General features: G+C 42.0%; 1 protein-coding gene and 1 pseudogene across 1 annotated transcript; both read right to left on the reverse strand.

Moving 5' to 3' along the window:
- Positions 1 to 4,927: 4,927 nt before the first annotated feature.
- Positions 4,928 to 6,476, reverse strand: LOC125221177. Its single transcript, XM_048123301.1, has 3 exons — positions 5,928 to 6,476; positions 5,625 to 5,834; positions 4,928 to 4,999 (listed from the first exon to the last, which is right to left on the reverse strand). Exons 1-3 carry the CDS (start codon positions 6,474 to 6,476, stop codon positions 4,928 to 4,930), a joined length of 831 nt encoding a protein of 276 aa, XP_047979258.1.
- Positions 6,477 to 9,335: 2,859 nt separating this feature from the next.
- On the reverse strand, positions 9,336 to 11,308 carry LOC125223962 (annotated as a pseudogene).
- Positions 11,309 to 12,313: the final 1,005 nt, after the last annotated feature.

Genomic DNA, 12,313 nt, shown 5'->3' on the forward strand with positions numbered 1-12,313 from the left:
CTCCGTGTCATTCCAAATATTCATATTTTTATGGGACAAGAGGAATATTTATTAAAATTAGGTTAAAATTTATCGGTTACTAAATTAATTAATAAAACATGACTACGAGATGTTCAATAAACTATACTACTAAAATATAAAGCACCGAATTTTTTTTACACAGCCTATGTGCTCTAGGCCTCAAACCCTTAATTTGAATTAAAATTTTGATAATTTAGATAACGAGTGATGAGTGTCTGCTCTCTTGCGTAGTAGTTACGTACAGTGTGTTTAAAAGGAAATAACAAGTTCCCTAGGTCCAGCAAATCCACTAGATCACGCGGTCTAGGAACTCGTTGGTCGCAGGAAATCCCGGTCGTCGGACACACAGAGCACTTCTTTCAAAAACCCTCAACCACTTTACTAAACCTAGTATAGGGAAGTAGGGATCGATCCCACAGAGAAGGATGCGTAATACTCATGTTCAAAGATTTGGATGCGTTTTTTTGGTGTTGGCTGCTGCCACGCATTTTTTGGGTTGAGGAAAACAAATTAAACTTGACTTGGGAATCTTTAAAACTCCTAAGCTAACAGCTAGACCTAGGCGAAATTATAAGAGAACGTTGCAAAGGAAATTAACTGCTCAACACTTGATCTAAGAAAACTACTTTACTTACTAGACCTAGGAAACAAACTGACTGTGGGGACCATGACTGAAAAAGCAAGGTACGAACGAAAAGCTGGCAGAATAACTAACTCTTGTACTAACTAACAGCGACATCGTCTTCTACAACCTAATTGCGTAAAACTCATAAGAAATTCAACATGAACGAAATCAAAACAGAGCAAATTAATTTTAGATCAAATTAATGCATAACCAACGAAGAACTGAACAGATCTGCAGACACTAGACGAAGCAAACAGAAAACAAGAAGAAATCATCAAATTCATCTAACAACTCTCTTTTCTCACTTCGAATCCAACCTCAGACGCTAAATCCACTCCGGATCCAAGCGTCCAACACGAACTCCAACCAACAGAAACACTTCATCACTTCAGATTCGAACAAAAACCTCCAAACAGTCAATAAACCACAGATCTATCACCAAATTCCCATATCAAACACCACAACATCAAATAAAACAGAGATCGACATAATACTTGTAGAAATAAACTACCAGCAGAGAGATCTACGTAAATCGACTTGAAATTCAACTGCTAAACACAAATCAACAAAGCGGAAAGACAATAAGTATCATCAACAACCAGGTCGACTCCCAAAAGTGAAGTTCGACAGCAAAAACGAGCAAAACAACTGAAATTAAAAGGAATTGTATCTTCGTCCACACTCGGACGGTGTTACCAACCGCGAAACTTCTGAAGAAAGTAACCTTTCGTACCCGACTACCCCAGCTTTCCCATTCCCAAGTGTGTGTAATGCGTGTGAGCTAAGAAGAGTGAAAAAGTGATATGATGTGCGTTGCATGCTCTTCTATATATAGGCGTTGGAGTGGGGTCCAGCGAGGTATAGATAAGACTTTGTTGCCCTCAGCTATTGACTCCTCTGTCACGCCTTCTTTTCTTTTAAATCCTACTCACTTCGTTTCTTTCCTTCGCTAGACCGTCTCCTTCAGCACTTCCTCGATCTAGCGATTTTTCTTCACACACCTGGCTTAGGAAACGTGTTAGACCCAGCAAATTATAACATTTTTCACATATAACCGATGCATGAAATTAGCCTTATCAACGAGAAATCTTAATTTTAATTTGTAAAGAAAGTATTAACCATTATAATAGAGATAAATTATTTATGAAAAAATATATTTCCTGCATGTTTTAATTAAAATAAATGAAAAGACCCAAAGCTAAGCCCACGCATAAAAGATTTAGCAAAAGAGGAAATAACAATGGAGATTGGAGGTGCAAAAGCTGCGCAGCTTGAGGAATCATGGGGCAGTGTTCCAAACGCCGTGGGGTCGGGGCCGTTGGGAGGAGTATTCCGGCAGTTCACCAGGGATGGCGGTGGGGTCGGCCGACCCCGCGCGACCCCACCTCCATCCGCCACTGCCTACATCCCTCCATCTCTTAACCATCTCATCTCTTAACTATTCATTCAATTTTATTTTTTATTTTTATTTCCAACAAATCCAATTAATAAAAAACACACTTCATTAAATAAAATAAAATTACAATTTAAAATCCTTAAAATATAAAAAACACATAATTAAAATCCTAAAAAAATAAAAACACATATTTAAAATCATAAAAAATAAAAAAACACACCATTAAAAAAAATGGAGGCAAAGAAGCAGAAGAAAGAGTTGTCAAATGAAGATCATGTGCGTCTACTGGTTGCCAAATTTTGCCCAAATGTGCTCCATTAGATCCTCTTGGAGTTGAATGTGGGCGGTAGAATCACGTGTCCTAGCCCAAACACACAGCCGCTCTTCCAAAGACGAATGCATTCACTGCGAGGCGGACTACTTGCGATAGAGCTTCCCGGGGTCTCAGGGTCGAACCAATTTCCCGCCTCAGGTCCTTCGCCGGCGACAATCATGTTGTGCAAGATTATGCACGTATACATGATGTCGACCATATTCTCTATAAACCACGTACGAGCCGGGGCTTTGATAATGTTAAATCGAGCTTGGAGAACCCCGAACGCTCTCTCCACATCCTTGCGAGCAGCCTCTTGCTTCTGCGCAAAAAGAGCCTGTTTTTCGTTCGCAGGTGATACGCTCGGATTTTGCACGGTTTTAAGGCCATTATTTGGCCCGTTTTTAAGGTCAAAGTTGCATTACATGTCAATTATTTGCATATTTGATCTATTTTGGAATTTTGACATATTTTGTGAGAAATGTGCATATCTATCATAATCTAAAGTAACTGTTTGGTGAAAAGACATTTTTACCATTTTTGGCGGGAAAATATAAAGCTAATTACTTTGGCTTTTTTGTCATTTTGATAAAAGACTGAGGATTGGTTAAATTGATGGCCCAATGACATACCAACATCTCAAATAAGCTAATGAGAAAAGGCTCTATTAAATCAGTATTGCTATACAAGTATACAACCTACAGTTAGAACCAAATCAATCTAAAAAATCAAAGAAGCAACACACTCCTGCGAAGCAAGCCGGAAGGAGAGCCGGCGAGACATGGCGGTGGACGGCGAGGCAGGCGGAACCACCGTCCGCGAGGCAGGCTGGACGGACGGGAGCTCCGGCGGGGCAAGGCAGAGCGGAAGAAGAAATACAAGTCTTCTTTCGTGGAGGCAGCGGCGAGGTGGTGCTCCCGGGCAGGAAGGGCGCTAGCGTGATGAAGAAGGGTGAAAGGAAACCCGACGCAGAAAGGCGTTGGAGGACGGCGAGGAAGGGCAGTGGGCGTGTCGGTGTGGTAGCGATGCACGGGTCAATTCCGCTGATTGAGAGAGAAAGAGGGAGAGGCAGCTCGGGCGGTAAGCTGTACACAACGACGACGATAGAGAGCTGCCAGTGATTGGAACCAGTGAAACGCGAGAGTCGTGCGAATGCGAGGAGGGGAGACACGTGAGAGAGAAGTGGTGAGAGGAGGCGGCGCATATTTTATCCTGACATTGAAACTATACATTGAGACATTTAGGGTTACAACCGAGACATTGCATTTAGGTCCTTTTTAAGAAGAGATTAAAATGTACGTTTGCACAACCAAAATTAAAGGAAGGAGATGAAATATAATTTATTTGCATAAATATGCTCGAATAGTCAAATGTCATTGAATTAAAAAAAGTAAATTCTTTTCTGTATAAATTTTTACAATTAGAGATTATTAGTAACATTTATTTTGTGATAGGGAAAATTATTGAATTATATTCAAATCAATTGCTTTTAAACGCTAGAGGTTAGAATTGAGAATATTATTTATTAAAAAAAAAGATTGAGAATATTAAGAAAATATTGCAAATGTACATATTATACTGGACTTTATTTTTGTTGGATTTTATAATTTAGAAAATTTTATAATATAGAGTTGTAAATTGGATGCTAAGGCTATATCATTATGTTTTTTTGGACTACTAATTTATTGGACTTTTGTATAAATATCTTTTAAATTAAATTCTTCTTTAGTTATGTAACTATATTCATATAATTTTGTTTTGCCTTCCATTGGAGTCAAAATTGGAATTGTGCTAGAGAGTTTAATTTGTCTTCTAATTCCCAAAACTCCATCATTACGCTTTAAAGGAGAAGGTCACTTTCCCAAACACCCATCAATAATCTTTCTCCAATCGTCACCTTCAATTTACAATTAATTTAGTATTTTCTCAACTATTTTTAAAATTTTATTTTGTCATATTATTATCGGATAAATCTTTTATTTGTCATACTGAAGGTCTTTTGCATTATTGTGTTTTTTTGGAAACAAGTATGGGAGTACCGCTAATTGAGGGAGAGATGTATTGCAAGGTGACGCCGAGCGAGAAATAGACAAAGAACATACTGATGGATTTAGCCGGAGATGGTGCCGAATCGCCGTATGATTTTTAAGGGAATTCAAATTGGGTTCTTCAAATGAAAAATATATAAAGAGAGAGAAAGATTGGTGGTAAAATTCAAGAGAGTATGGTGGGGTAAAGGCCGGCTGGCGACGCCATGGACGACCAGGAACACAAGCAGCGAGGGAGGTGGAGTCAAAGGAGGAAGGTAGGCGGAGGTACTAGGACTGGAAATTGTGGTGAAGTTTTTTTTTTCTTTTCTGTTTTTAAATTGTGGTGTCAGAGGAGACGACGGAAATGAGATTTTAATCCCCTTGCCCTTTACTTTATTCTTTTCCTTTTTTTTTTCTTTTTCTTTAACTTGTCTTGGGCCAAGTTCTTTTAATTAGTATTTGAGCCAACTTGGATAAAAGGATGGAGAAATAAATAATGTTTTGAGCTGGAAATGAAGTAAAGAATTTCTTGTGAGCCCGAATTAATTCACGGAATTGTGGGGACGTGTGCGGCCGGCCAGCGTCGCCCGCGACGTCTCGGGCAGCCGCAATGACTGAAAAGAGGGATAGAAGAGGCAATTAAAAAAAGTTTAGAAAGAAATATGGATTAACTGAAATATTTTTTAATTAAATAACTAGATATTCTATGTTTTGTTGATCAAAACTTTGAACTATTTATTTATTTAAGTTATAGTATGATTTTTTCCCATTTGATCCTTAGTCGTGCATTTTTCTTTATTTGTATATTTTATTTTAACTAACTCATGCTCTTTGATTCTTAGTCATACATCTCCACTTTATCAAAAATTAAAAATGTACAAAATCATTTGCCGAATATGAAATGTTTCATTTATAGGGTTGAGAGATATACATTTTTCTTTTCGTTATTTTTTATAATATTTTTAATTATTTATAATGTTTTGAATACTTATTGTAATTAAAACATATTCTTAATTATAAATATCATTATATTTTCTTTATCATCTTTTTTATTAATCTACTTACTTTATCAAATTTAGTGCTAAATTCATTCTCAAGGAAAATATTAGATCATTCATAGAATTCAACCCTTCGGATAAAAGTGCATCAATAGGCCTGCAGCTGACCTTTAGCTATACTAGACCTTTAGCTATACTAGATCTACCCTGTATACTTGCAGGTATTTTTAGTGCTAATAACAAGTGCTTCAGTAGGCCTGTTGAACGTCTTCACGAAGGTTGGCCACTTCGGATAGATGTCGTGGGCAAGATAGTACCCCATTTTATACTGGCGATTGTTAGCGATGAAGTTGATGGCTGACGCTTTACCATTTAGAACTTCGCTGAAGAGGTCGGATTGGTTGAGCACGTTGACGTCGTTGTTCGAACCGGGGACCCCGAAATACGCACGCTAAATCCATAGCCGGTAGTCGGGAACGGCCTCGAGTATAACGGTGGGGTGGGTGCCTTTGTGGCCGCTCGTGTATGACCCCATCCACGCCACAAGGCAATTCTTCCATTGCCAATGCATGCAATCGATGCTGCCAAGCATCCCGGGAAATCTATGCGCTTGTTCGTGAAGTTGGAGCAGAAATTGACAATCTGCGGAGTTTGGCTTCTTCAAAAATTCGTCGGTGAAGGCTGTCCGGACACCTTTGCAGAAGTTCATCAAACAAAGTCCCCCAGTGGTTTCTCCGATGTGCAGGTACTCGTCGAACAAATCCGCCGTTTGTCCAGTAGCAAGCTGACGGATTGCTGCAGTACATTTCTGGAGTGTCGTGTGACTGGGACGACCAATAGCGTCGAACCCTTCTTTGAAGTACTCTTCCCGGGCCGCCAATGTATTTGCGATATGCAGAAATAGCTCCCGCCGCATGCGGAAACGGCGACGGAAGTAGGTATCTCCCCATACCGGGTCCCTCGAGAAGTAATCGCGTACCAACCTTGCAGCGGCTTGCTCCCGGTCACGATGGATGTATTTCCGAGTTTGCTTTTGACGCTCCGCGGCTTCCTCCTCCTCCCTACGTCGATCTTCTTCTAGCGATTGTTCCATTATTAGACGCATTTGCTCAAATGGATCCATGAATTGCTTCAATTTGGGAGAATAAATATGTTTAATGTAAAGTGTTTTAGTGAGAATAGAGAGTTTTTTTTATGGTGGATAATTTATGGGAATGATTTGGTATTTATAGAAGTGATTGGAGGCTTTAAAAAAAATTCAAAACAAATTACAAATTTGAAAAACACGGCTATAAACGGCTAGTATAATTTTTGGAATTTTTTTTATATATATTTTTTAATTTTTGAATTTTTTCTGAATTTATTAAAAAAATAAATTTTTTTTTTAATTTTAACAGATATATACGACGCCCACTCACGGGCCGGCGAGACGTCTCGCCAGCTGCCTCTTCTGAACGAGACGCGGGATGCGACGAAGACGAGATGGCGATGAGACGGAGCTTGTATCGCTGTCTCGCTGGCATCTCGTCTTTCCGAGACGAGATGGAGACACCCACGCGATGCGCTATGAGTGCCCTAACCTATTTTCAAGAGTTATAACTGACGACCAATCACGACACATACCAGTAATTGAAACTGAGACCGTAACTGATATAATAGCGGTTAGTGATAACTAATCTTAATCGATTCAATTTCGGTAAGAGCATCCCCATGCCATGTCCGTCCGTCCGTGCCAGCCGCAAGGAAGAGCTCGTCCGCCGCTGCGTGTCGTCCGTCTGTGCTAGTGGCACGGCGCTGCTCTTAGGTAAGAGCACGTCCGTGTCGCTGAGCAGCACACGTGACGCTCTGCAAAATTGATTTTTCTTTTTTTTTAAAAAAAAAAAATTCCGAAATAATACCAAAAAAAAAAAAAATGGATTCCCTAAAAATAGTGCCGTTTATGGACGTTTTTTTTGGATTTTTTTGATTTTTTTTAATCCCAAAATCATCTATAAATACACACATTCATCATCCACTTTTCACATCAAATTATCTTTCATTCATACTTTTTCATACCAAATCATCTACATCTTCCTCTCTAAAAAAATTCAAAAATGGATTTCACCAATCTCATTGCGTAAGCGGAGCGCGAAGAACAAGAATACCAGGAACAATATCGTGCTGCCTATGAAGCCTATGTCGCCGCCAATACCCCCGCCCCTCCTCCGCAACCAACTAGATCAAAACGTCGCTACATCCATCGTGATCGGGAGGGAGACAACAAAAGTCTCATTGCCGACTATTTTTTCCGACCAGCCGCGGTTTCCAGAAGATTACTTTCGGCTCCGTTTTCCCATGTCAAAACGGTTGTTTATGCGAATTGTCAACACATTGTCCACCCGTGTTGAATACTTTCAATCAGGTGTAGACGCAACCGGTCGGCAAAGTTTCTTGGCGTTGCAAAAGTGTACTTGTGCCATACGACAACTTGCTACTGGGCAAACGGTTGACTTCTTCAACGAGTATTTGCATGTCGATGAGTCGACTGGAATCCTATGCCTCAAGTATTTTTGCGACGGCGTTCGTTCTGCTTTCGGCGAGGAATTCCTTCGGGCACCCACCACCGAAGATTGTCAACGGTTGCTTCGTCTTCACAAAACAGTCCATGCTTTTCCTGGTATGCTTGGCAGCATTGACTACATGCATTGTAAGTGAAAGAATTGCCTGACTGCTTGGAAAGGGCAATACTTAAGCGGTCACAAAGGCGGCGGCCCAACGCTTATCCTTGAAGCGGTCGCCTACTACCGCCTATGGATTTGACATGCATATTTCCGTGTTGCCGGATCCAACAATGACTTGAATGTGCTCGACTATTCTTCACCACTCTTCGATGATGTTTTGAATGGTGTAGCACGATCGACTTCACCGTCAACGGAAATGCATACCACATGGGTTACTATCTCGCCGATGGTATCTACCCAAGGTGGTCGACTTTCGTGAAGTCGTTCAACAATGCGCAAGACCCGAGACTAATTCTTTTTGTGCAACGTCAAGAGTCACCTCGGAAACACGTCGAAAGAGCTTTTGGAGTCCTTCAAGGCCGATTCAACATTGTGAAGGCCCCGTCTCGGCTGTGGTACGTTAGGAATATAGCCGACATCATGTACACATGTATTATCTTGCACAACATGATTATAGCTGACGAAGGACTGATGGCGGCTAACTTTTACGACGATGAAGCCGGAAGCTCAACCGAGAGGTCTCCCCACGACGAGGTGTGCATACATCGGTGAACGAGAGGATCGAAACAAGACACACAATGCGCGATACAAGAACCCACATTGAGCTACAAAAAGACCTAATCAAACATATTTGAGCGAAATTCGGCAACGAGTAGTGGGTCTTTTTAATTTTATGAATTTAATTATGTATTTTTTTTTTTATTTTCAATGATTTTAATTATGCATTTTTATTTTTTAGGATTTTAATTATGTACTCCCTCCGTCCCCCATAATTTGTCACCATTTGACCCAACATGGGTTTTAAGAAATGTAGTAGAAAGTGAGTTGTAAAAGTTAGTGGCACATGTGTCCTACTTTTATATATTTGTTTTATAATAAAATGTGAGTGTGAATGAGTTAGTGGAATGTGAGTTAGTATTTTTATATTGTAGAAATTTTTTAGTAATTGAAGTATTTAAATTGAATACTAGAATGGTGGGACCCTAGAGCTTGTCCTTGCGGAAGAGTACGGATGTGTGTGTTGTGCTCTTAGCTAAGTACAAGGAGTAAAAGTGGGTCCGGGACCACCTTCGTGCTCTTATTTAAGAGCATGGATGGGGATGCTCTAAGTACTTACTAAGTGAGTACTCCCTCCTCTGCTATTAGGAGTCTCATTCATGGTTGATACGGATTTTAAGAAATGTTAAGAAAAGTGGGTGGAAAAAAACAAATAGAGAGATTAAACAGAAAACTCCATGAAAGAAACTCTTAATAACTCGGAAATGCAAATCCAAATCCTACATTCATGCACCAAATAAACAAACGCAAAAAAACAAAAAAATAAATGCGAAAGACTCACAAATCATCAATCCATAAATAAACACAAGAAGCACTCTGAATTCATTCTAATCAGAGGATCGAGATCCAGAAACACCCATACCACCGCAGAGGAAATTCTCTGCGTCGCTCACCACGGCGCCTTCATTCGCCGATATCTTCCGATTATAGCAGCTGTGGCTATCCTGCACCGCGTAAGTCTGCGACGTGGCGCCGCTGCCGGAGACCACGTCGTGTCCCTGCACCAACATCCACCCTTTGCACTTCTGCTTGTTCTTCAATTGACTCTCGAAATGATCGATCTTCTTCTCCTCCTCATACGAAACCTCCAGATCCGTCGACATTTCGTAATTCCCCGCTTCAGATCTCGCCGCCGTCGCCGTTTTCAGCGTCAGCGGGTACTTTGAGTCCACGCTGGAGGTCGCCACCGTGCCGGAGGACGCCATCGAGATCTCGATCTGCTTCTGCACGGTCACCTCGTGCTCGACCTTCACGATCGTGCCGTTGCTCATGTAGCTGACCTCGTTGTCGAATTCCAGCTTCGTGATCGCGCGCGTGGTTAGGTTTCCGGCGCTCGAGTGCACCCACCCGGAGGATTCCGAATCCCTCTGCCCTACCGTTCTGAATTTGCCGTCTAGCTTCGCGAAGCTGGATTCGCGCTGGATGCGACAGTTAGGGTTTTTGTACTTGATCAGTCCGGCGGTGACGCGCACCGGGCCGTCGTCCAGCCAGAGGTGCAGATTGGCGTCGACGAGCCAGAAGGGGATCGATTCGGCGACTCCGAATCCGAAATTGTGCGGTTTGCCGTCGAGAAGCGTACCTAGAAACGGAGTGAGCTCGATTTCGTAGGAAGGTAGGTTGAAAGCGCCGATTGCGACGATTGGATCCCAAAACAGGGGGTTTATGCCGCCGGTGAAGACGACGGGAAAGGGGAGGACCGAATCGACGACATTGTCGTCGAGCTTGACGAGAACCTCGCGGTAGACGCCGTGGCCGCGCGTGATGTTTAATCCGTTTCTCTCGATGTAGTAATCGGGCGGGTTTGAGTACCAGAATTCGTCATCGCCGTGGGCGGAGACGTAGACCTCGATCACTGCTCTGTACGCGTTGCTAGGGATTTGAATCTCCCTGGAAACGGCGTCGTTCTCGCTCTGGATTCTGAACCAGAACCCTCCCTCTCCGGCGGCCGACACCGGGATGATCAAATCGGCGGGGATTTGGTCCAATTCGAGCGACGCAGTGGGGCGGCGGCTACTGAGTGGGGATTTTATGACGTTGTAGAAGAGGAAGGTGATGTTGACGTGGAAGATGCCGGTGTATGTGTCGTCGACGATGTTCTCGAGCATGACGGAGAGGGTGAGGTTGGAGAGGCGGAGGAGGGAGGAGTAGCGGGTGATGTCTTTGCGGAAGGTCCAGGAGATTCCTTGAGGGGTGGGCTCGGGGGTGCTGGTGCGGAGGAGCTCGGCGCCGGCGAGCCAGACGGCGGAGATGCGGTCGTATTGCGAGCCATTGGAGGCGCCGGAGAATTGGAGGACGGCGTTGGACCAGGTGCAGTCGAGGGGGGCAGAGTAGTTAGCGGCGGTGGGGGGAGATTGTAGGTGTTGCCGAAGCTGTGGGTGAAGAGGGGGAGGCTGCAAGCAGGGGTCAGGGAGTCGTAGGGGAGGGGGCGGGAGACTTCGATTAGTGTTTGGGGTCGGGGAGAGGCGGAGCGGCGGGTCTTGGGGAACGGGTGGTGCTTGAACGGCGGGGGGGAGGCGTCGGAGAAAGGGAGGACGAGGAGGACTGAAACAAGGAGGATAGATAAATGCATTTTTTTTTCTGTTTTTTTTTGTTGCTGTGAAATTGAAGATGAGAAGAGTATTAATTCATTTTATATATAAGTGCATATAGCTATCCTTCTTTTTTCTTTCTATTTTTCTACTTTATTAGGATTCTATGCTTGAGACAAGATACATGATCGAGTGATATGAGACTTGTCCATCCTTAATTAACTGGTCGGCAGATCAGTATTTATTAAGATTCCATGCTTGGGACAAGAGATATGGTCGAGTGGCATGAGACTAATACATCCTTAATTAACTGGTAGGCAGATCGATGTGCCGATCTTGATAATTAAAATAAATAAATTATATTCTACGTTTGCATCACTCGCAAATTAGACGGCTTCACTTCCTTTCGATCACCGAGATATTTTCATTTAATAACATGTGTAGTATAATGTTTTACATAAAGTTTATATGTCCCTAGGGAGCAACGACCTTGTTTTACACTAAGAGCATCTCCAATGCAAATAGGTCAGCCATAGGCCAGTCACTCTCTCTCCCTGCCACGTCAGCAGTTGTTGGAGTTTGTATACTAAAAGATGCTTCGAGCGTACATGCCTTTGTACAGTCAGCTTGTGCATGTATACGAGAAACGCCACGTCAACTTATTTACCTAATTATGAGAATAAATAATATAATATAATGGTTTATTATTGAAATATGATAAACAAGTCTAAGGCTTTTTACTAAGAAGGTCAAGTAGGGAAATTCGATGAATCTCCTCATGAGTTTTCCGAGTAGGGGACTTGGCCAGATCTAGTAAGAAGAAAAACGTATTCACAACCTAGATAGGCTTTGGCTACTCTATTGGTACAGTTGCGGTGTTTGTGATAATTCTCTCTTACCTAAGAAGAGATTAGTAACACCGGTGTGGTAAAGCACTGAAAGGATCTAATCCGAAATGTATTCTTTATTGCTATCTATTGAAAGAATATATTTCAGAAAGTTTAGTATTTTCTAGTCTATGATATTAATATCAATATTGTTTATTCAATCAAACGCCACTTTGACTTATCAATATGTGAGAGTTTGTACTCTATAGATCTATGTAAATTAAATGAAAAAATGGA

This window comes from Salvia hispanica, chromosome 4 (assembly GCF_023119035.1).
Source record: "Salvia hispanica cultivar TCC Black 2014 chromosome 4, UniMelb_Shisp_WGS_1.0, whole genome shotgun sequence".
Classification (NCBI taxonomy): Eukaryota; Viridiplantae; Streptophyta; class Magnoliopsida; order Lamiales; family Lamiaceae; genus Salvia; species Salvia hispanica.